The 25,686-nt window shown below is 33.8% G+C and overlaps 4 protein-coding genes across 6 annotated transcripts; 1 reads left to right on the forward strand and 3 right to left on the reverse strand.

Annotated features, from left to right (window-relative positions):
• Positions 1–176: 176 nt before the first annotated feature.
• On the reverse strand, positions 177–2,975 carry LOC109594313 (actin-binding Rho-activating protein). Its single transcript, XM_020009521.2, has 5 exons — positions 2,835–2,975; positions 1,152–1,291; positions 844–1,033; positions 668–760; positions 177–588 (listed from the first exon to the last, which is right to left on the reverse strand). Exons 1-5 carry the CDS (start codon positions 2,865–2,867, stop codon positions 442–444), a joined length of 603 nt encoding a protein of 200 aa, XP_019865080.1. The 5' UTR covers positions 2,868–2,975; the 3' UTR covers positions 177–441.
• A 5,006-nt stretch (positions 2,976–7,981) lies between these two features.
• Positions 7,982–11,478, reverse strand: LOC109594261 (transmembrane protein 26). Its single transcript, XM_020009467.2, has 7 exons — positions 11,285–11,478; positions 10,115–10,274; positions 9,862–10,012; positions 9,232–9,325; positions 9,084–9,173; positions 8,641–9,027; positions 7,982–8,588 (listed from the first exon to the last, which is right to left on the reverse strand). The coding sequence occupies exons 1-7, from the start codon at positions 11,476–11,478 to the stop codon at positions 8,216–8,218; spliced, it is 1,449 nt and encodes a 482-aa protein (XP_019865026.2). The 3' UTR covers positions 7,982–8,215.
• Positions 11,479–16,603: 5,125 nt separating this feature from the next.
• Positions 16,604–20,910, forward strand: LOC109594305 (sorting nexin-13-like). Its single transcript, XM_020009515.2, has 12 exons — positions 16,604–16,707; positions 16,764–16,925; positions 16,975–17,298; positions 17,407–17,795; positions 17,853–18,025; positions 18,125–18,241; positions 18,294–19,337; positions 19,392–19,607; positions 19,672–19,839; positions 19,896–20,110; positions 20,164–20,276; positions 20,330–20,910. The coding sequence occupies exons 2-12, from the start codon at positions 16,813–16,815 to the stop codon at positions 20,539–20,541; spliced, it is 3,084 nt and encodes a 1,027-aa protein (XP_019865074.2). The 5' UTR covers positions 16,604–16,707; positions 16,764–16,812; the 3' UTR covers positions 20,542–20,910.
• Positions 20,911–21,269: 359 nt separating this feature from the next.
• Positions 21,270–24,699, reverse strand: LOC109594262 (nucleolar protein dao-5). 3 transcript variants are annotated; one of them, XM_049966919.1, is made up of 6 exons: positions 24,546–24,699; positions 23,293–24,396; positions 23,042–23,236; positions 22,806–22,985; positions 22,633–22,722; positions 21,270–21,839 (listed from the first exon to the last, which is right to left on the reverse strand). In XM_049966919.1, exons 1-6 carry the CDS (start codon positions 24,645–24,647, stop codon positions 21,687–21,689), a joined length of 1,824 nt encoding a protein of 607 aa, XP_049822876.1. In that variant the 5' UTR covers positions 24,648–24,699; the 3' UTR covers positions 21,270–21,686. The 3 variants fall into 3 exon arrangements, with proteins under 3 accessions (XP_049822876.1, XP_049822875.1, XP_049822874.1); XM_049966918.1 differs by lacking the exon at positions 22,633–22,722 and having other exon boundaries at positions 21,605–22,460; XM_049966917.1 differs by lacking the exon at positions 22,633–22,722 and having other exon boundaries at positions 21,605–22,466.
• Positions 24,700–25,686: the final 987 nt, after the last annotated feature.

Below are 25,686 nucleotides of genomic sequence, written 5' to 3' on the forward strand. Positions count from 1 at the left end.
TGAATGAAATTTATTCGGATGATAATGAGATCCGATTAAATTTAAAATTGATTGATATACACACATCCTAAAAAACATCATAGAATTAAATCTTTTCAGATTGATGTTTTCCACAGAACCACAAGTTTTTATTTGTAAAGTTGTATTTAATGTAATTTAAAAAAAAAAAAATAAACATGAATTTTTTTTATTAAAAATGATATGTGCAAGAAGACATTTTCACATGAATACAAAACAAAATTTTGAACAACAATTTTAGGTATTACAATTAAAACAATAAAAATGTCACCTTCCAATATAAAAAATATGTACAACTTAAAAACTAGCTTAATACTAATTACATGTACGGAATTGTTTTAGAAAAATACGTTTATATTTTATTTACATGTTTATATGATTATAGAATGGTCCTTCTTCCTTATTTATTAGATTCATACACATTTATTCCAAGTATGGAGACTTCTCCCTTTCATACATCTCTTCATTCTCTTTCAATCCTGCTTTTGCCACTTCAATTTTTTCGTTAAGGATCTTTCTTATTTCACTAATTGGCTTAACCAGAATGATTGGTACATGATCATCTCTTCTCTGAAACAGAATAGAAATTTTAGAAAATGATCTGATGGCATGAAATTATATTGTTTAAAAAGATAATATAATAACTTACTTGGAAAAGACATTCTCCCTCGAAATCTACCAATTTGTGTTTCCTGGCACGGATAAGAATTCCTACAACTTTGTCAGAAATTGCAGTGTATATCTGAAAGTAAAAAATATCCGGTCATCACTCCGATATTAGAAGAGGACGACATGTATGTAATATGTAAATAAAACTCTACTTACGGCGAATAAATTTCCGAAGCTGATAACAATTCTAGGATCGTTTGCCAGAGTGGGATTTTTTCTAACTTCTTCTTCAGTGAACAAAGGTTCACCACATTGATTAATAACGTCACAAAGTTCCAACATTTCGCGACTCACAGCAATGGTAGCTTTAAAAGCACGGGTTTCCGACAGTGAACCTTTTGCTGGTCTAAAAAAATACACGAGATACGAATTAACTTTAAAATTGCATAAACAGCACTAGTAGTAATTAAAAATTATTTTCATCGTAGGTGAATAGAAAACAAACGAAATTGACTCCGACTCACTTTCCGTAATCTTCTTTAGAGATCACCGGCTTGGGCATCAGTCCAACTTTCCCCTGGGAAAAGGGGTTGACTGCCTGACCAGCCATATGTTTGTCGGCGACTTTATTGAAAAGTGCCACTTTTCCTTTCAATCCGGCATCCTGTAAAAGCAAATAATGTATGAGAAAATTATAAACGAAATACTAAATAATACTAAATTAAGATGAAATGGGTTATTTCTTCTTTTAATTTCTTAGCCTGATATTCTTGGTAAATATAGTATACTAATTACTCATGCAACAAATGTAGTTTTAAAATCGTCAATTGACGTAAAGTATTCGTTGGCATAGGAATATTGTGCGTCTTTTCCACCGATTTAATTCTGGTATCAGACCGTCATTAACCACACTTGATAATGACCCGTGTCGCAATCCAACATTGAAAACTGGAAACGTACGCGCCGCAATTTTGGACCGGTGCCAAGGAATGCTCGGACTTTTACTTTGTCATCACCTTTACGTCACCGGATTAGTCAACCAGATTTGGGCTTCGGGTGTGCGGGGATAAATATAAACAGCAAGCCCCATTTATTTTTTATCGCAAAACAAAATATGCGACTGTACGTCATGAATGGAAGCTATTCTTAGGATGGATGGTACTCTGTTTTAAGGAACGTGTAAGCTGAGGAGTCGAAAAATTGCATAATTCAGCGTGGCAGTAAATATTTAGGAATATTTATTCAATAGATCAACAACAGATGTTATTCGTCTGTTTGGATGTTCTTCATTTAATGATCCATCTGTTTAACCTCTCATTAAGTTAATTACCTCCGAAAGCGAATTAGTGAATTTGGCACGGTGCGAAGATCGGGTCCGGAAAAAGTGAAGAGGGAATAAATAAATAGTTTCGTTTTGGAAGCGTGTCAAAATCGTAATTTATTGCACAGTTGTAAACTATTTTGTCTTTGAGATTCGGTCGGTAGGCGCAGCTTTTTCGATTTGTATATTTCCGACGACCTTTTTCAATGTCAAGTGTGTCGAAAATAACTATAGGCCGACATGCCAAACAAAGTGCAAATTTGGAGTTGTGCGAAACATTTAACTATTAACCGGACGGAACATTTTTAAATATTTTACAAAACAATTTTCAATTGTGTAAAAGAAATTTTAAGTCTGTGCTGTACCAACAATATAATTCTTTCATTATAGAGATTTTGTCATGAGTCATAAGTAACAGCATTAATTCGGCAACTTTTATAATAATAGTTTATTTATTTTATAATAAAATCTTTTTGGCAATTTAAATATCCACTTAAGAAAGAATAAAGTATTTGATTTGATTATTTTGAAGATATTTGTAATTTGAAATAATGGTGGATGCGCCGGGTAAGTAAAAATAAATTAATAGTCAATCAATTGTGACTTATTTATTGATAAACAATTATTATTACATATTTAAAATAAACTTAATGTTATGTAATATCCTGATTAATGTTATAATAAAATTAAGATGTTTAATCATTTAAATTGTTATTTTACCTTTTAGTCATTCATTAAAAAATTCAAATAACATGAAATTATGTGTGGTATTTAAAATATTTGTGTAGTCCATTCAATTCAAGAATAGATTAGAATTCAATTAGATATTTAAATGATGTATTAGCAGTATTTTTAAGTCAATGTTAGTAAGTTTTAAGTAAATTACCAAATATTGCCTATTGGCTACGTTGACAGACATGTTGGAGTTGTGGCACGTCAACCGACAACACTGATCACAATCACTGTATTACTATTACTGCACTTGAAGGAATAAGCGGTGAATGGATCGGCGAGCGGAAAGTATTGGAAGCATTCGGGAGTTGGCGCTTATATTATATCGGGACGTAACGCACCAACTGATCCGACGCTAAGCGTCTTGACACTACGTCACACGCCCATGCAGATTTACGATATTTTTTAATGTTTCTGAGCCGATCCACGCTCCAATTGTGACTTATCAATCACTATCGCTTTTAACGATCCTTCGTTGGGAGTTCACAGTACCCAGCAGCAATGAAAGCGCCAAAAATATCCGTTTTTTAAAAGTCTATTGTCAACATTCGATATAATTAGCTTAGATAGTGCTTAGTGTTAGATAATAAATGCTGAGCGTTCCAACCGATTTAGGATTCACAGATAAAAATATTTCAATGCTCAATTGGTTGGCAGAAAAGACGAAAAATCTAAATAAACTGATGCAATTTTAAATATGTTCTTAGATAAACACCAAATTTTCCTATATTTTATAAAGTTGAATTTAAATTTTAGTGAAAAAAGTAAACACGATCATTATCAAGTGAAATGTGAGCTCATCAAAATGGGAAACCTTGTTGGCTTGGGTATTTATCTGATAAATAAGAATAGTTATTTAAATCTTAAAAATATAACAAAGAAATCTCTTAATACTGGCTGAATGATGCACATCATCACCAAATGGCACATGGTATTGTATACACCTAAAAAGATTAGTTGAATACGACCAGAAGCAGACCCCAACAACAAAAGGAATACTAGTACGGCAACAGAATCAATAAAATAGATCCTCTATGGTTGAGTCTTGAACCTGAGATGGAAATCCCTTTCTACACTCTGAATTGATCATAACAAAGAATCAAACTGACTAAACCAAAAAGAAACAAACTAAGCATACAGAAACCTAAATAGACAGATCTAATATAAGAACTAATTTAATCTGGATTCTGAGGAAGTTTTTGGATTATCCACAGAAAGAAGATATTTTAGTTGGAAAACACATAAAGTTAAGACAAGGTCACATACAACATAAAATCATATTTTTATTATTAGTTTATTATCAAAATAAACATTTTGAAGGAATAAATCAAATTGTTCACAAAAAGAATGTTGATAAATTACATCCTGTGTTGGCGCAGCTTATTTTTGGAGCTCAATTAATGTATATGCAACTAGACACGTGTAATTTCAGTTACACGCAGTGACACCGGCGTATTTCAACTATTCAAATAGCTGCGCAGTTTAGAATTCGTTGCAGCTCTGTGGTAATAAATCTTTGCTGAATTAATAATAAATCGGTTTTGTAAGAGTTCATCGAACAACTGTTTTTTGTTTTTTTAGTCTGGTTCTCACCAGTTTTGTTTCGCAATTTTATTTGATTGTTGTCCAAAATGTGGACAATATATCAGATGCACATGCAGCGTGCACGCGTTCACATGTACACACATGTGTTTTCTCAAACACATCAACTGCAAAGACAGAGTTTGCGACGCATTCACCACCTGAGAAAACCTAATTACCCGAACAAATATAGAACTGTTTATTTTTACAATTGTGAATCATTTAGGATGAGACTCACAAAAGTGCTACTGATGATTAAGTAACATTGTTTTTGAACAGCCTCAAACTGCAAACCACATATTATACATTAATACGCTCTCCATTATCTCCTGGAATTCCTTCCTCCTCCTGCCAACTCAGACAGACACCCTGTATAATGTAAACAAAACAAAACGTAAAAATGTTGTGTGGGCATATAACATTTGAAATGAAAAAATAAAAAGGTGTTATTGCGTGTTTTGGTTTTGTGTGATTTATGTAAAATATTTATAGTTGAAACTTTGGCCAAGGCCATCTTTTGTGTAACGTGAAAATTGAACAGTTCGTTCGGTCCACAATTAAAACTAAAGACAGCAAAGAGCAAAGGGAGCTTATATTAATACAAACGTTTGGTCAGCTATATTTAGCAGAGACAAACTTGAAATTCCGCGCACTTTTTGATCTCTTTTCAATTCGGTGCATGTCTGTCTCTAATTTTCCTTTTCCTTTTGCCTTTTCTTTCAATTAATGAGGTCAAGTCGCTTTTATTTTAATCTTGTTTAATGGGGAGTTTACTTTACGGAGTGTTAAGAAAAGGCCACTTTTAAATAGTCCGGCTAATTTGTTTACATTATTAAAAGCAATGTCACTGCATTGCATTTATTTTCTGACACAACAAACTCGGAGGAATTGTTAAAAGAAACATTTTTAAACTTATTTAAACAAAAAGGTGTTTTTAAATCCTTTTGCTTAACGCATCTAAAATGAAACTAAAGATATAAATAAAAAACATTTAGGGGTTACATCAATAAACGCTCAAAGGCATTTTTAAGCGTAATTATCCAAAAATTTGTGGTCTTAAATTTAGCATATCGATGCCAAATATATTTTGGAATTATTTCAGTAACTCATATATTTAAAATTAGAATTTACCGGCAAAGATTATATTTAAATAGCGTCAATATTTTGCTCACATCCTGTTTTGATAAACCATAAATCATTTCTTACCACGAATTATGAAACAACCAATATTATTTGGGAATGGTATGAATATGGGGCAGTTCACAATTTAAAAATAACTTATCTTCTGAAGACAATTAAGATCTCATAAGGATCTCCAAATTCCGCCGTTATTTGCACAATTATCTAAATAGACTTTATATTTCCTTAATTAATTGTTATGACTGACTTAAAAACTGGCGCATCCGCCAATTTTAAAACTAAAATGTCCATATGCAAAAAGTCTCACCTGTTTTTCATTATTTAAAATATTTTTTCAGGTTAAATGAACCAAATTGTGTAAAAGACATTCTTTTATCTTCCCAATGTCGTCATTAGCAACCGTTATCAAAATATAACCTTGACAATCAAAACAATAGAATATTGTGACAGAAAAGTATATATAAAAACTAATTGCCATAGAAATTGATCATTCGTGTGATTTTTAAATTCATAAAAAATTTATAATAACTTATATAATTATGCAATATTTTATCAATGTTTTAAGATCACAAATATCAAAAGTACCTTCAAATTGCTGGATTTTGGTATTCAATTATTTATTTTTCATTTTTGTAATTATTTAATAATATGTTTAAAATTGACATTTTAACAAAAACTTCAACAATCGTGACCATTCCAATCACATTTGATAAGTAGAAAACTTTTGTTCAATAGAATTTAGCCATCAGGTATTTAGCAAAATGTACATGTAATAATAATAATAAAAATAACAATCAAGATAAAAGTTTTAAATCTTTTCGTAAATTAATGTTATACGATGCTGAATCAGAGGGAAAAAAGTAATAAGAAAATGTTGGCTTGTAAACATATGCTGTGTGGTTTAATGTTACTCTTTTAATAGCCACAGTGATTATCATTCACATTTGTTTCATTGTTCAAAAAAACGTTTTAGGTCATAAATAAGAAAATTCAAAATCTTTCCTCCTACTTCTGTTTTTTTCTATCAAAAATGATATTGAATATAACTATCACAAGAGAAGTTGTAAATGTTCTGTGATAGTTCATTTATCTACAATGCCATACTGAACCAGGTGAAATACCAACTAGAACAGTCGAATAACACCACACAAAAGTTTTTGGTAGTGGCAATAAACATCGAATTCGAATCAGAAGATGAAATGATGAATGAAAGTGAGGCAATGGAATTTCTTTATAACGACGGAAAACAGCTTTTTCCCCAGTTTGATGACATAGAAAAACTGACATCCAGTTTTTCAATGCAAGAGGACGTCGTATTATTGAAAATTAATGGCACTAAATATGGAGAAATTTATAATATTGAAACTCAGAGAGACGACCAGAATGCAATAGAAGAAGAAGAAGAAGGAGAAGAAGAAGGAGTTATTTTTGTAAGGAAATATAAAGATTTAGATGAGCAAAACGGTGATCCCAAAAGTATGTCGAAAGAAAGTGCCCCCATGCCATTAAGGAGAAATCCAAAAAGAAAGGCAAGAACATGCAATATGAAGGAAAATCTCTATTTGGATGATACTGATCTTCTCGACGGAATGGAATATGTTGACAAGAATTACAAAATAACTGATTTACCTCGTAAAACACATACAGTAAGTACATTAACAAGGTTAAGTAACTAAAAGTTATAACCCTACTTTAATCCACAGTCTACATGTCACAATACTCCGATTAAAAATTTGTCAATGGACGCACAAAAAGGGTCCGAATATATTGAAGTTACTGAACAACTTGGACCACTTGATTCCCCCACGAGAAAAAGTGAAGAACATCCGTCACACAAAAAATCAAAGTTAGTCGAACCAACAGTGAAGAAGAAACCAGGTAGAAGGGGCAGAATTCCTAAAAACGTTAAAGTTCCCCTAAGTGATTTAAAATCTGTAGTAACCGAAACATCAAATCTGATGAGAGAGTTTGAATATCAGCAATCATTAATGATTGACAAGAATTCAACGGAGTCAGGAGCAGCAATTAAACTAGAAGAACATAAAGGCAAATTTGTAGATGTGTCGTATTTTCAATCAATTTTACACGCTGTCGTAAATAATACTGACGAAGATGATTTAATATCCAAGTTCAACGAAGGGATATTTTGAATGGTTATTGTTATTTTTAGTGTTTTTGTAAGAGTTGAAGTTTATTGTTGTTTAATACAAAAAATAATACGAAAATTGTGTATCAAATTGACATTGGCAATGTGCGATTGTTAAAATTTGTATTTGTTAATAGCAAACTCGTCCTCCTGAGATTTACTTCTTCAGTCTTTCGTAAATATCAAAAAATCTACTTACATTCGTAAAATCATGTTTAAGGACTTTTCAGCACGACACATTGACTTTCCGAAACTGACATAAGCATATCGATAATATCAATTGATAGTAAATGTCAATTATTTAAATTTCATTTTCATGATCTTGTCAATTTATTTAATATTTGAAATAACATTTTAACTTCGTTTTCTAAGATATCATCATGTATCCCAGAATCGATCACCGCAAAATAAAACAACTTTAATGTTTTGACATCACGAATTTCAAACATTTTATTGACGTCGATACAAATCCACAACACATAGACATATTTTCTAGACAACGAATTGCTATTGTGTACTACGAAAAGTTACACTTGTGTCTTATTAGTTCTGTGCACCTTTGCTATAACTAATCCTTCGGAATTAATTCCGCAATATATGAAAAACAGGCAACAAACAAAGATAAACAAATACAAGCAGAATATAGCCATAATGGCTAGTTGATGGCGTCATTCCGATGAAGCATCACTGCTAGACACTGAAACTGTGGCTTCCCTTCCGTAGTTCTTCGATTTACCACTCTTCTTTTTACTCTTCTCCTTTTTAACTTCGGTTTCCTCTTCTGCACACGACAATATCTCACTTTCACTTTCTTCAGAAAAGGCGTCCGCGACTTTTCTTCTGCCCTTAGTTTCTTTATCCGTTCGTGTCAGTTTTTTCTTCGATGATTTTTTCTCGTCCAAACGATCTTTGGAGTTTTCGCGACTTTTCGAATTTTCTCGGCTTGATTTTTTTATTTGATTTTTTTTGTTCATGTTTCTGGTGCTGTTGTGGGAACTGGCAGTTGAATAACCTGTATCTTTCCTGCTGTTCTTCATCTTCCTGAAACGGTAGCACGTAATTAACGTATTTTATATTTTGGATGATTACCCACTTCGTTTTGCTCCTATAATCGCCGTTGCTGTCGTCACTGCTAAAACTGTCCGAATCATTATAACTTCTGTTCTCTTTACTTCCGTTTCTTCTTCCTGTCCTGCGTTTTCTTCTGTCATCAAACAACTCAGATTTTGATATTATGGATATGTTAGTCAGTTCGAAATTGTCTTTCTTCTTCGACTTACGGTGTTCACTATAAACGACATACAATCTGTAAATCTGGAGCAGTATGACCAAAGTGTTTTTGCACGTGAAGAAGATATTCATATAAGATATTATTTGGAAATGAGTTATCAATAACAATCTGAAGACCAAAAATGGTGCATCTTGAAGACCAATATTCAAAGCAATTCCCCAAACGTCAATGGAACAACAACTTTGTGATCTGGAGGAACACTATGTTAAAACTATTTGATCTAAATTGAAATATAATATTCTTACTGCTTAATAATAGATCCCGTCGTGGTTAAGCGGGACTTCCTAGACTTTGTAGCAGTTAGAACGACAGTAAATTGCATTAAGCTCCACGACCTGAAATATACTCATACTTGTTTGGTCTACATTTTCAAATGAACATTTATGGTAATACCAAATGGCCAATGTTAATAGAACTAGAACAGGTTCTGCAGCAATTTTATCATCCTTAAATGAATCGAAGAACTCAATTATATCTGCAGCTGTACCTATAAGTAACAAATGTATCGTTAGAATAATAATCAGAATTATATTGGACTTCCATTCTGCTTTTGATTCATGAAAACGTCGCACAGAAAAACATATCAATGAGTTAAAATAGGTATATAAACTAAGGAATTCCATTCATTTTGGCAACTGAAGCATTGAAAAAATACACGTCGATCTGTTTAATTAAACTAGGCTAATAATAAAACTTTTCATGCGTAGTATCTGATCACCATTCATGCTTAGAAACACATAATTTGTTATTGTTCTCGCTTATGTCAGAATCGCGTCAATTGGGCCAAATTTCGGTGCCAATCCCAGAGCCTATTACCTATACACATACCAACACCCCCGAAAGTTCATCATTCAACATGATTCACATTTTATTATTAACGTATCCGTACTAGAATGTTTAGATCAGGTAAACAAGTTGTACGTGGGCGATGGATAACATCAGTTTAATTTCGTTTAGTTAATTCTTGCCTCCACAGCGATTACATAATGATTATTACCGAAAATAGTAGAGCGCCACTCTTACCAATATAGACGAGCAAGAGTTGGCTTAGTTGGTCCCGGGTGAGATCGCCTTTTGGCAACATCCACCTTCCAATAATAAGAATTAACATTAAAAACTGTTCTATTAATGTAATCCATGTTTCGGTGCTGAGAGAAATTTCTGGCAATTTATACTGAAACAAAAGTTGCTCACATTATTCATTTGTTTTTCACAATTTCTGAAAACATTTATCAAAGTGGATTTAAGTGTGACACACACTTTATATTAAACGTACCCCAATTAGATTGTTGAGTTCTTTGAGGTTTGCTCCTGCGGCCGATGTTAAATTGAACGTTTCTTCTTTTACTTTGAGACGTCTATCGACTTTGTCCAACTCCAGAAGCCAAATGGCAGGGACTATGCTGGATAAGTATAAAAATACAGAAGGGCAGAACCTTAAACAAAGAGTTTGTATTTATTCAACTCGAACCCACAATGTGGCTTACTGCAGCACATTCAAAATTCGGAGATAACCCACGTACGTACAGAAAAAATCCTACACTTTTATGATTGTTTAAACAACCCTCCGGTTAAACATTCTATTTGAAATCTCGTTGAGAAAGTAGTTCTATTTAAATAAAGAATGTGCCCAATCCCAAAATAGCAGTTTAGAAAAACAGTCATTACTAATAAGCATCCTACTAGTATTTGCCAAAAGAAAAATACACATTAATCTAAAAATTTATCGTGTCGCAGACGAGGATTTATAAAAGCACAATTTATATAATATTCGCCCCAAATTCCAACATAAAAGCATTGAAATTAGGACTCGAGGTTGTAAAAGCCACATTTCATTTGTATATCATTCGGAAATGAGTTGAAAAATGACGGTGGTGCGACCACTTAACGCCGCCACCGACGTCAATACCTTATTATTTCCAACAGTTATGGGCCCGACCCACTTTGTTTTGTTATTCAGGTGTGAGGATGACGAATTTTTGTCTTTCAAACTGCGTTATTGTCACTTGGAAACGTGCCTTCCGTTTTTTTTAAATTGCGACTGATTCATTAGGTGTTTACCGGTTTAAGACGATCCAAATCTCGTCATACACGTGTTCCTTCATTGAATTTATTTAATTTTGGGTTTATGTAATCACAAAATTGTTCCTAATATAGACTAAAATTTATGTAACAGACTTAAATTTGGCAATAATTATTTAATTCAATTATTAAATGTATACTAAACGTTTATATTTAATTATAATTTACATATGGAATTTTATCTAATTGTCATGTTTATCATTTTGATACCTAACTAACTAACAAATTTTTACAAATAAGACATGCTCGTAAATAATTACGAAGAAAACTAAATTAACAAAATTTATTAATTTAACTATGGTCACTTACGTTTAATCATTAAAATTAATTTAATTTTTAAGATTTATTAAATAAATTTTCATACCATTTCCACTCCTGGTTCTCCTTAATAGTGAGGGTGAAAATACCTTCAAAAAATAACAACAAAATAGGTGAACTTAGGTACCAATAAAAAGAATTTTTCTTAAAAATCGTGACCTGCCATATACCAATAAAACCATGTGCGGCAAAAACTAAACGCGTAATAATGGCTTTAATTGTAGCTAAAAACTTTGCCATATTTTTTAAACACTCCACGTGCTGAAAAACAAACATCAACTGGGGGTAAATGCTGGCTCATCTGCGCAACCCCATAGATACATTCAATTCATATTTTCACCCCATCAACTGCTGCTATCTATGTGGGGGTTTAAAAACCACACACACACACACATATATATATATATATATATATATATATATATATATGTTAGCTTACGTCATCACCTTCACCGATGGACCGATGCGACGTGCTCACATCTATTTAGACTAGTTTTGTTTTATAAGCAAATCTGAAGTATTTGTTTACATTTAATAATCGGGGCAGTTCTTAAGAAAGAACCAGGCAGTCAAGCTTTAGATGTCGAGGGTTAAACTACGTTTGTTGTAATAAAGCGTATTGTTGTGAATTTAGTGTTTTAATCCAACTAAAAAGACAGATTAACAGTCGCTAATCTATCATCAGAAGTGGGATATCTTCTCGTGAATTATTTCCGGAAGAAAGGACCTAAAATTTTTTTTTTTTTTGTGTTTCTTTGTGAACGAACAGACAATAGTGAAAAACACAAACGCGCAGTGAGTCCGAACGTTGTGAACATTACCGAAAGTGCATCGGAGAGAGACTAGCAGCAAGAAAGTAACAACAGATTCCAAAAACAAAACATGGAAATTTTATCGACAATGGCCAACGCCCAAACTACTCAAGCAACATTGAAGATGACTGCGCAGAAGGTTTAAGTGTGGCTGCAGCGCAGTTTCGACTTTTAAGATTTAGAAATTGCATTTGAGGAATATGACTTGAATTTGTCAGGAATGGACGAGTGGGTTACGAAAGAAATAAAAGAACAACCGAATGCCGTTTGATCTCATAAACTCTTCATCAGATTATCAGAGCGCCATCGTTAAAGCCCTTGGACCACTTAAAGACGATATTGCGTTTGTTTATGTTGATGATGTGTTGTGCCCTGCTCGACCCATTCAAGAATGTCTTAAGAATTTAAGAAAGGACATTGACGCCCTTAAATATACAAAAATGTAACTTTTTCCAAACATCTGTGAAATATTTAGGTGTGATCGAAAAAGGACTGGCTGGATATTTTAGACATCTTGTGAAAAACTTTGCAACTTTAACAGCACCGATATCTGCACTGTTACGTGAGGGAAAATCTTTTGAATGGACATATAAATGTGAAAATGTACGATTGACTTCTTATCCTATTTTCAACATTTTTGATCTGGAATTGTCAACCGAACTACATACAGAAGCAAGTTCGTTAGGATTAGATGTCGCTATTAGCTGTCGAATGGAGGAAAGTTGAAACCAAAGTATCACGGACCCTTTGAGGTAACGCATTGTTTACCTAATGAGAGGTACGCACTCCGAAGGATTGGCAGCCGAGGTAGAACTACAATAGCAGCGCATGAACAGTTACGAACCTGGCCAGATACAGAAATTCTATAAGGTATGATGGATATAGATTTATTTAATAAGATTGATGTGTGAATGTGTGTAAAGGTCCCTGCTTAGTAGGCTGTTTAAGGTCCCTGTGTATCAGGCTATGTGTAAAGGTCCCTGCTTAGTAGGCTATGATTAAGGTCCCTGCTCGGCAGGCTATTTTTAAGGTCCCTGCGTCGCAGGCTATGTTTGAGGTCCCTACTTTGCAGGCTATGTTTAAGGTCCCTACTTTGCAGGCTATGTTTAAAGGTCCCTGCTCGGCAGGCTATTTTTAAGGTCCCTGCTCTGCAGGCTTAGATTGTTGTGTTCTGGGTCTGTGAGACAAGCGGGTAATAGACCTGGTAGTGGTTGAACCGCCTCTGAGCTCCTGGCTAGAATATGGTATCTTTTGATAGCACTTGAGAGTCATGGGTGTAACAGACCTGTTGATGGTTGAGCCGCCTCTGAGCTTCTAGTGGTTGTTAACTGTGCCACATAACAGTCTATTTTGTTAAATGAAATAAGGTTTAGACTTAGTTCTTCGAATATATTTTGAGCTTGTACTGCTGTTATAATGTTTACAGATTACCGGTGTCAGGTGAATCTTTGCAAAACTGTGGAAGGGTCGAGGACGCCCCACATGTCAGGAAGGCCGTGTTAGCTTACGTCATCACCTTCACCGATGGACCGATGCGACGTGCTCACATCTATTTAGACTAGTTTTGTTTTATAAGCAAATCTGAAGTATTTGTTTACATTTAATAATCGGGGCAGTTCTTAAGAAAGAACCAGGCAGTCAAGCTTTAGATGTCGAGGGTTAAACTACGTTTGTTGTAATAAAGCGTATTGTTGTGAATTTAGTGTTTTAATCCAACTAAAAAGACAGATTAACAGTCGCTAATCTATCATATATATATATATATATATGATAGATTAGCGACTGTTAATCTGTCTTTTTAGTTTGATTAAAACACTAAATTCACAATAATACGCTTTATTACAACAAACGTACTTTAACCCTCGACATCTAAAGCTTGACTGCTCGGTTCTTTCTTAAGAACTGCCCCGATTATTAAATGTAAACAAATACTTCAGATTTGCTTATGAAACAAAACTAGTCTAAATAGATGTGAGCACGTCGCATCGGTCCATCGGTGAAGGTGATGACGTAAGCTAACACGGCCTTCCTGACATGTGGGGCGTCCTCGACCCTTCCACAGTTTTGCAAAGATTCACCTGACACCGGTAATCTGTAAACATTATAACAGCAGTACAAGCTCAAAATATATTCGAAGAACTAAGTCTAAACCTTATTTCATTTAACAAAATAGACTGTTATGCGGCACAGTTAACAATCACTAGAAGCTCAGAGGCGGCTCAACCATCAACAGGTCTGTTACACCCATGACTCTCAAGTGCTATCAAAAGATACCATATTCTAGCCAGGAGCTCAGAGGCGGTTCAACCACTACCAGGTCTATTACCCGCTTGTCTCACAGACCCAGAACACAACAATCTAAGCCTGCAGAGCAGGGACCTTAAAAATAGCCTGCCGAGCAGGGACCTTTAAACATAGCCTGCAAAGTAGGGACCTTAAACATAGCCTGCAAAGTAGGGACCTCAAACATAGCCTGCGACGCAGGGACCTTAAAAATAGCCTGCCGTGCAGGGACCTTAATCATAGCCTACTAAGCAGGGACCTTTACATATAGCCTGATACACAGGGACCTTAAACAGCCTACTAAGCAGGGACCTTTACACACATTCACACATCAATCTTATTAAATAAATCTATATCCATCATACCTTATAGAATTTCTGTATCTGGCCAGGTTCGTAACTGTTCATGCGCTGCTATTGTAGTTCTACCTCGGCTGCCAATCCTTCGGAGTGCGTACCTCTCATTAGGTAAACAATGCGTTACCTCAAAGGGTCCGTGATACTTTGGTTTCAACTTTCCTCTATTCTACAGCTAATAGCGACATCTAATCCTAACGAACTTGCTTCTGTATGTAGTTCGGTTGACAATTCCAGATCAAAAATGTTGAAAATCGGATAAGAAGTCAATCGTACATTTTCACATTTACATGTCCATTCAAAAGATTTTCCCTCACGTAACAGTGCAGATATCGGTGCTGTTAAAGTTGCAAAGTTTTTCACAAGATGTCTAAAATATACAGCCAGTCCTTTTTCGATCACACCTAAATATTTCACAGATGTTTAGAAAAAGTTACATTTTTGTATATTTAAGGGCGTCAATGTCCTTTCTTAAATTCTTAAGACATTCTTGAATGGGTCGAGCAGGGCACAACACATCATCAACATAAACAAACGTAATATCGTCTTTAAGTGGTCCAAGGGCTTTAACGATGGCGCTCTGATAATTTGATGAAGAGTTTATGAGATCAAACGGCATTCGGTTGTTCTTTTATTTCTTTCGTAACCCACTCGTCCATTCCTGACAAATTCAAATCATATTCCTCAAATGCAATTTCTAAATCTTACAAGTCGAAACTGCGCTGCAGCCACACTTAAACCTTCTGCGCAGCCATCTTCAATGTTGCTTGAGTAGTTTGGGCGTTGGCCATTGTCGATAAAATTTCCATGTTTTGTTTTTGGAATCTGTTGTTACTTTCTTGCTACTAATCTCTCTCCGATGCACTTTTGGTAATGTTCACAACGTTCGGACTCACTGCGCGTTTGTGTCTTTCACCATTGTCTGTTCGTTCACAAAGAAACACAAAAAAAAAAAAAAAAAAAAAAAAATAATAATTTTTTTAGGTCCTTTCTTCCGGAAATAATTCACGAGAAGATATCCCACTTCTGATGATAGATTAGCGACTGTTAATCTGTCTTTTTAGTTTGATTAAAACACTAAATTCACAATAATACGCTTTATTACAACAAACGTACTTTAACCCTCGACATCTAAAGCTTGACTGCTCGGTTCTTTCTTAAGAACTGCCCCGATTATTAAATGTAAACAAATACTTCAGATTTGCTTATGAAACAAAACTAGTCTAAATAGATGTGAGCACGTCGCATCGGTCCATCGGTGAAGGTGATGACGTAAGCTAACATATATATATATATATATATATATATATATATATATATATATATATATATATATATATATATAATTATAACTCCAGAGAATGTTAAAAAGGCTTTTCTTTAACATTGTCGTTAAAAGAATTATTAACGACTAATTTGGTTAAATGAGTTATGATAAAGTGATTTCAGATGAATGAGTCCTTTCATTCTTCTGAAATTGTTTTTGTTGAAAAATTACTGCATTTAATATCGAAATTAAATACTTTGCTATCAAGTTAAGATAAAGGATAAATAAAAATTAAATTAAATTAAAATTTTTATTATGAATTTAGGATATACTACTTAACAAAATCTATCAAGGCAAATTAAAATTTTGTTTTTCTATTTCTCATAGATTTAATTTTGAATTTAAACATAGAAAGAATTTAAACATAGAAAACCATAGAATTTAAAAATGTTGCCATCATTAAAAAAATTACATACAAATTCTTATTAAATTTCTGCATCAATAGTTTTTAATAAGAAATGTTTCATCATTTATTCATTGTTATTACTGATAATATAAAAAAAAGGGAAATATATAAAACTAAACAAACGTTTATTTATCACGTGGTGGTAAGCCTGAGTTTCGTATATAACCTCCAAACAATGACGTTTCAATAGAATATGATAATGATCTTATTGGGATTTAATTTAGTTGTACAACTTAATAATAAATTGTTTGTTTACGGAAACTAACCAGAATGTTCTGTAGATAAGTAAGTCGTTAGTCAGATTTCATTAATATATCTGTACACACTTGTTTGATTTTTAGACCTAATAAATAATAATGAACTAAAACTAATACATTTAATAATAAAGTAATGGAAACCACAACACTGGGATGGATTGGCCTGATTTTTATTCTTTTCGTAACGACCTTTGGTCTATTTTGGTTATTAACTGCTTTAACAGGTCTCCTGTTGCTATTGGCAGGGTAAGACTTTATAAACTTGTCTAGGGGTACTACTAATACATAATTTTAGGGCCTTATCATTTCTTTATATCCAGCAGGGTGACATTATCAGTTTCTCTAACAGATGCTCTGGTAATCCATTAACAACTGATTGCACACCAGAAGGAGGTTTACAACAGTTTATAAAACAACTTGGCAGTCCTAAAAAGATTCAAAAATCTGATAGTAGAGTCACAGGTAGTGAACTAATAGATAGTTCACTGCAAGAAATTCTAGGTTACATTTTAAGAGATTACATCTCAACATGGTATAATGTTATATCTAAAGACAAAGAGTTTCCACAAACAACAGTGAGAAAAACAGCACAAACTTTTGCTATTAATATTTCTAATAAGTAAGTAATAAAGAACAATAAAACATTAACCAAAAGTTTACAATTTTCTATATTTATAAACATGATTTATTATACTAAACTGAAATATTGGTAACTTTGTTTTTCTAGAATTAAAGAGATAGATTGGATCCCCTACATAACGACACGATTGGTGGACGATGCCGCCACTCATTTGAAACTATTTAAGCAAGCTCGAACAAAAATGAAACTAATGGAGAAGCCAAAATCGCCTCGAAATTCCCCAATGCGCGAGAAAAATTCCCCCAAGAAACCTGCTCACAAACGTAATAAAAGTGAAACTGACATTACCTGGTACCATGGAAAAGCAATGGAATTAAAAAGGGGAGATACTGAGAAAGCAGTTGGAAATTCCAAATTCTATTCAGGAGATAAAATGGCAACAACACTGGAGGACCACTTTTTTTATTTAGAATGTCAGATGGAGAATAATTTAGTTTGTAGAGATTATTTATGTACTGATACCACAACTGAAAAAGGTACTTGTTTCAAAGTAAATTTAATAACATTGGTTGTTTTTATTTATGTAATTGTAGAGTTTTTATCAGAAGTAATAGAAGTTTTGTTGTATATTTTATTGCCAGAAGAAGATTTTGACTGCAAACCCCTTACATTTGTATTAAGAGAAATATTTGCCAACTGTGTAGTTTTACCATTGTTTTCAATGATGTCTGATCCTGATTATATTAATCAAGTGATTATTTGGCTGGTAAGACCTCTTTATGCAAATCTCTTCCCAAAAAATTATATTTTTAATTAAAGTGTTGAATTTTTTTTTGTATTTTAAACATAACTTTTTGTATTTTAGTGTCTACGTGAAGTATCTTTGCCAAGTGAAATTTTCCTAACAACTCTGAGACTTACAGATAACTGTGATGAACTAAAATGTACCAAAGATTTGGTTCTAAAAGAGATCCAACTTTTGGTATGTTTCCTTCACTAATGTACTGTATAAATTGATAGAGTCCTTCTTGCAGAGATCACGTGATTCGGGTGGTGAAAGCGATTTGTCGATTAAGCAACAACTCAGCAGCTTGTACTACTTGCAAAAACTAATAGAAACCAGACTATCCAAGATGGAGAATCTGGATTCGTCAGAAAGTCACAGTTCATTGGATTACATACAGCTGGAGACTGTAAAAAGAATCGACCTAAAACTCGACCAAATATTAAAAAACAATGTAGCACTGTCATACTTTATAGATTTCGTTTCTAGTCAGGGAAAACATGCGGAACTATTTTTTTATTTAAATGTCGAAGCTTGGAAGATTTGCGTGGAACAACAGCTTATGGACTTGGCCAAATCCAAAAGTTCTGCAGATACTTGTTCAATCTATGAAACGATTCGATCTACAGCTTCTAGTATTTTTGAACAGTACTTGAGCGATAAAGCCGAAGAAAAGATACAAGTTAAACAATCTTTAGTACAGAGTCTCTATTTTAAAATTATCAATTTGAGTGAAACACCAAACAGACAGTGGTTTGACGAAATTCAAAGATCCGTGTACGAAAAAATGAATAACCACGAGGATTACCTCACAGCTTTCAAAAGAAGTAAGGCTTATGTTAAGCTGCTTCAGGAGTTGGATTTAATCCAACAGAATAACGTAGATGAGGATAGTGTAAGTCTAAATAGTAATGATGGTCTTGAAGCAACTGAATCCACAGTGCCCAAAAAAAGTGATTATTTAATGGTGGAAACAATCCAGAAAGGCGTGAAACACGCGAGATCATTTAGTGATGTGCCTCTATTTTCCGCCAAAAATGAAGACTTAAGTTTCCAGTTAACCAGTGAAGAGTCTCAGCTGAAGGCGGCACAGGATGCAAAGAAATGTAAAACGGGAAATTTTTCCCTGCAAGTTAATATAATTGAAACTGGTATTGTTTGCGAAAAAGGCAAAACTTTCGGGATTTATGCTATAAGCGTATCTAGACAATACGAAACGGATTTTTTAGAAGAGTGGCATATTTATAGAAGATACAGCGATTTCCACGACTTGTACACGAAAATTAAGGATAAAGTATGACCTAAGTTACATATTTTAATAAAAATACTAATTGTTTTTTTGATGCAGTATCCTGATCTTGGGAAGATACCATTCCCTGGTAAAAAAACATTCCATAACATGGATCGCGCAGTTTTAGAGAAACGAATGAAAATGTTGGGCTACTATATGCACCAAGTTTGCCAAAGCACGGTTTTAAGTTCTCATCCAAAATTGCGAGATCTTCTGATGACATTCCTTGAGCAAGGGGAGTACGACCGAACTGGGGGGCCTATTTCTGGAGCCGTAAGTTAATAACATTTTTTTCCTGAAAATATTTATTAATATTTAATATATTAACATTTTCTAGATTGAGACCATCGTTAATCCTTTGAAAACGGGCATGAAAACGATAAAAAATATGCCTGAACAACTCATCAATACAATGGATGAAGTGGTGGAAAGCATAAACAAAGTTTTTCATCCGAAACCGGTTAATTTGCCGGAAGCCAGCAAAGTTGGAGCTTCTATTGAAGAGGTCTTTTATCTCATTTCTATTTAATTATTATAATATATTATTATTTGTTATTTTAGACTGAAAATAACATTCCCTTAAGAATCATGCTGCTATTGATGGATGAAGTATTCGACTTAAAGTCGAGAAATCAGTGGCTGAGAAGACGTATTGTAACTTTACTCAGACAAATAGTTAGAACTATGTTCGGCGATATAGTAAATAGAAGAATTTTAGATTATGTTTCCGTAATAACCAGTCCCAAGAACGTTGCACATTATTTATCTGTTTTTAAGTAAGTTTAATTTTAATTTTTAGTTAGTAACACTTTTACATGTACCCTTGCAGACAATCATTTTGGCCAAATGGAGCTCCATGTGAGAAAAAACCCCACAGAGATGATGATGTAAAAATACGTACCAGAGTCGCAGCAAAAGTAGCGTTGTTATCTTGTTTGTCAGGTAAGCTGTATAAGACAACAAAAATTGCAGTCTTACAAATATTTTTTTTTTAGATGAACTGAAACATATAATAGGGTCTGAGACGACGAGGAGAGGATTGCTTACAATTTTTGAACTTTTTCAGAGACCAATTTTAAATCGCCGATTATTGTATGTGTTGCTTGAAGGTGTCTTGTGCACCTTGTTTCCTGAAAAGGACATGGTAAAACTTTTTCAAACTTTACATTCTAAGTCAAAACGGATACAGGATAATAAAAGTAGGTGATTTATATAGTAAAAAGATGTTTCAGATTTATTCTATTTTCTTATCTACAATTTCATTGGTCCTAATTTTAATTAAATTATTAAATTTTCTCATAATCATAAATATGCGAAAAGATAAGAAACACACGTGTTTTTAAATGGATAAAGTCTCAAAAATTACAGTATTATGTATATTAACTACTTTATCTATAAGAATTATTAAATATGAAGCATCTTATACATACTTAGTGCCATTAATTTATTTCGTTTTTATTCCACAAAAAAGATTTATATATTTATATGAAATATTTATTTTCTTACATGCATTGTTCCCTGTGCTTACGTTTTATTATTTGTTACGCATTGTTTTAAATAAAATATGTAAATTCTACTTCTGATTTCATTTCTTTACCCTTCTTGTTATGTAAAGAGGAATACAAAAAGGTATTATTATCGGTAATCGACACAGGTAATACCAAATTCCTTCTTCATCTCCTGAATATGACGATCTTTTTTTAATTTTTGAATCGTCATTATCCATCCGTCGTCGTTAAAAGATGGCAATGGTTTTTGATGTAGGTATGTTGTATATTTTTATACTTGTAATGCACAGGAATTTTGGTTGAAATTTTATGATGGGACGAAATATTTTGACATACTGTCAGTCAGATATTTATTTATTCATACCCAGTATACTCCAAGTAAATTGACTGTACCTACCTGTTTAGTAAACAATAAAATAAAAAAGGGTTAATGGTTTATAAACATTTTATTAAAATTTACTAACCAAATAATGCAATACTTTTTTCAATATAAACTGAACATGAATACACAAACTTATGTCAAGTTAGGTTCTTCCATTAGGTTATCACAGATTTATTTGAATCTTAAACACTAAAAAGACCACCCACATTTTTATAAACATTTAGAATCAAAATATTTACAAAAAGTCAAATATTAAAAATATGACTGGTCTTATACAATACGCAAATCTATGAAGATCTAACAGAAGTAATTGTATTTGAAGAATCTGTAAATTATTCTGCATATGTAATTCATTTGACATCATTTATACAAAAATATACTTAAAATTATAAAATCGAAAGTTATCAAAATTAGAATACCTACGTTAGGTAATGACAATGAAACAACAATTTGGATAGGAAATTATTCGAATTTGATTGAATTTACAGACGTGTCAATAGCTCCGCCGCGATACGAACCTCGCTTTTTCTTCGTCTTTTCATGTCGGAACGACTTCCCACGAGTGTGTTTAAGATCTATATTGGCTCTTTCGCCCCAAGATCCACGTGCATTACGCTGAAATATTAAAGATGAACATGACAGGATTTACCAAAAGAAAAAAGTTAAAACTAAATTGAAAGTTTGTTCCAGATGGTTCTTTAAATTTCGGCGATTATATCCATTACATGAAAAGGAAACAGAAATCTTCACTTGCTCTTGATACAACTGTAGAAAAATGTTTTCCAAATAACTCCAGTCTCAGAACAGTAAACTTACAACTAAATAAAAAACGATAGATATCTAATCAAAAGTAATTTTCTTGTTTTCAGCAGGCTTCTGTCCGCCAAAACTATCTCTCTTGTTAAAACCTCCTCCGCCGCCACTTCCAAATCCGCCGCGACCACCCCTGAAGCCACCCCTTCCGCCTCTATCACCTCTATCGCCACCATCGAACGACTTTCTGAAGCCACCGCCTCCGCGACCACCCCCGCGTCCTCCTCTACCGCCGCGATCGTTACCCCCGAAGGATCTTCTGAACCCACCACCTTCACCGTCTCTGTCCCCTCCCTTATTGAAACCGAAACCGCCGCGACCGCCGCGACCACCGCGACCTCCTCTGAAGCCGCCGCCGCCGCCGCCACCTCCACCGCGGCCTCCAAACGAGTTTCTACGTTCTTGCCAACTATCATTTCCGTTCTGTTTCTGGACAGGAACAAACATGGAAAAGAAAACAGAGAATTAGTACAACTGGCAGGCGATAAACGTTTAAACCAAAGAAACGTGCAAAATCCATCAATCAGAATATATTTTAAATTGAACCGCGTGCCCGTTGCACCATTTCTCATCTGGGAATGAAATTGCACGTTACCTTTGCTTCAAACGAATTGTTGTTTAAGCGTGGATCTATCTCTACTTCCTCGTCTTTTACTCGACGGAATGGTGTGTTACGATTACCGTTCTACAACATTCAAATTTATTTATTGATTAATGTAGAAAGAGGTCCATTATTTGTAATCTGGTAATATTGTAAATTACTCATACCTGCTTTCCATTGAAGCTGTTATTTTGTCCAGCTTTAACGAAGTTGTCATAATTGGGTTTTTTAATTTTTAATTCTGACGCTTCATCTTCATTATCCTCTGCTTTCCTCTTTGTTCCTTGAGGAGCCTTTACTGTTTCATCTGAATCTTCTTCTTCAGATGATTTTTCCTTAGCAGCAGCCTATAAACAAAATAAATTGTAACTACACATTTTCAAAAACTCGTAAAATTACATACTTTTTTCGCAGGTGCTGGCTTTTTAGGTGCCTTTTCCTCCTCTTCACTACTGTCTTCTGAAGAACTCTCCTCTTTTTTCTGAACAGGTTTCTTAGCATTTACTTGTGGCTTGGGTGGCACTTTTACAGTGTTATCATCTTCATCACTAGAATCTTCTGAACTGCTTTCTTTCTTTGCTGCTACCTTAGCAGGAGCCTATACATAGATGATTGTAATGAGAACATATCCTGAATAATAATTTTAAATATTACCTTTGTTGGAGCAACTTTTTTTGGTGGTTCATCTTCATCAGATGAATCTTCTGAACTACTTTCTTTTTTCTTGGTTGCTGCAGGTTTTACTGGTGTTTGATTAGGTTTGGCCACTTTAGACTTAGGCTCATCATCAGATGAATCCTCTGAGCTACTCTCAGCCTTCTTCTTAGCAGCCACAGGTTTTGCAACTGGTTTCTTGGGGGCTTCATCTTCTGAACTATCACTTTCACTATCCTCAGAACTGGCAGGTTTCTTGGCAGCAACCTTTGCTGGTGTTGGTTTAGCAGGAATCTTTTTGGGGGCCTCATCCTCAGAACTGTCTTCTTCAGAACTACTTTCCTGCTTTTTCTGAGCAGGTTTGGCAACAGCTTGTGCAGGTTTAGCAGCAACCTTCTTGGGTGCCTCATCCTCAGAACTGTCTTCTTCAGAACTACTTTCCTTCTTTTTCTGTACTGGTTTGGCAGCACTTGGTGCCGGTTTTGCGGCAACCTTTTTTGGGGCTGCCTCCTCCTCTGAACTGTCATCTTCAGAACTACTTTCCTGCTTTTTCTGAACTGGTTTTACTGGAGCAGCCTTCTTGGGTGCAGGTGCTTCATCCTCTGAACTACTTTCCTCAGAACTGCTTTCTTTTTTAGGCGTTGATTTGGCAGCTGGTTTGTTAATGGCTGGTTTTTGTGGAGCTTTCTTAGGAGGCTCTTCTTCATCTGAACTATCTTCAGAGCTACTTTCCTTCTTCTGAACTGGTTTCACAGGAGTTTTAACCTGTGCTGGTTTTTTTACAGCTTCCTCTTCCGAACTGCTTTCTTCCGAACTACTTTCAGCTTTTTTCTTAACTTGTTTTGCTGGTGTTGGTTTTGCCACAGGCTTGGCTGGTTCTTCATCTGATGAATCTTCTGAAGAACTCTCCTCTTTTTTAGCCTTACCATTGAGTACTACTTTCGCTGCCGGTTTTCCATTTACAGGTTTTGCTTTGGGTGCTTCATCCTCTTCACTACTACTATCACTGTCACTTCCTTCTTTTAGTTTTATTGCTTTGGGGTTTGTTTTTAGATAGTTACTTAGAACGTCATTGAATGTCGGGGATCCTTTCACCAGTGGGACCTAAAATATAATATTGAATTAAAAATTACAAATAACTCATTGAACATGGTTAATGTCGGACCACGTGGGGCAACACGCCGCTTATAGATATTTCGAAACGTACGCACTAATAAACAATTACAATACAAACAAATGATTGTGGTACTTACAGAGTTAGTCTTAGTTTGAAATACTTGTGCAAGGCTCTTGTCAAGTTTCAATAAAGCATCATATATCAGAGAATTCACCACAGCACTCGTGTTGGCCGCCATGTCTGAATGTAAAAGAAGTGCGGCAAATGCGAGAGTACACAATTTCAAGCCAACTTCATGCGCATGCGCCAAAATTCAAGATGAGTTGATTTATATTTTATTTATAAGTTTTTTTTATTAGTAGATTTTTTTTTGAATGTTTAGAAGATTTTGTTTTGTTATTTTCTCGTTGTCAACAGTTTTATTATATAATCTCAGTGTTCATTTTAAATAAAAATTTATTAGGCAACCCACATTACTCTGTACAATATTTACTAGTTAACTGGAAATTATACATATATATATATGTATATGTTTCGGCTGGCTTCAACCACATAGTTTTCAATGCTGCAAAATGTATCTACAAATATTGTCTAAACTGTGGTGCAATTTCCCCGTTAAATTTTAAATTATAATCACATACGTTATGCATCCCATAATACACAGGTGCATTAAGATTATATATAAATAGTACCATGATTCGGATATATATATATATATATATATATATATATATACATATTTGTTTTTTAAATTTTTCATTTTTTTGTGTGTTAATACCCGTTAATACTATTTAATAATTTTGGGATCTGCAACACCCCTGAAAACTTCCTGAAGATCTTCCACCCTTTGGTCTTTTCATTATACTCCTGTAGACGGAGATGAAGAAACTATATTTAATAATATAGTACGATTATTAGATTAAATAGATTAACATTATTGTGTTGTCAAATCTTCAAAATTTATCATTAACAATTGATTGATTGCCCTATAATTAAAAGAAAGCAGTTTAATATATAATATAATACCGTTTTTTAATATATAACAATATGATTTTTGTCAATATTTATTTATTATTTATTTAATTATGTAAAATATAATTGATGTGAATATAAAAATGATAAAAAATTAAATTCGTTGATTAATTTATAAGAATGTGTGTTTATTTTCCTTCCTTTTCCTTTACCATCCCTGAAGCACAGTTTTGGAAAAATAGGAGAAGCATAGAAGAAACTGTCGTTATAATCGTAAGCCTAGTTTATGAGCCCCAGTCATAATT

Source organism: Aethina tumida, chromosome 4 (genome assembly GCF_024364675.1).
Source record: "Aethina tumida isolate Nest 87 chromosome 4, icAetTumi1.1, whole genome shotgun sequence".
NCBI lineage: Eukaryota > Metazoa > Arthropoda > Insecta > Coleoptera > Nitidulidae > Aethina > Aethina tumida.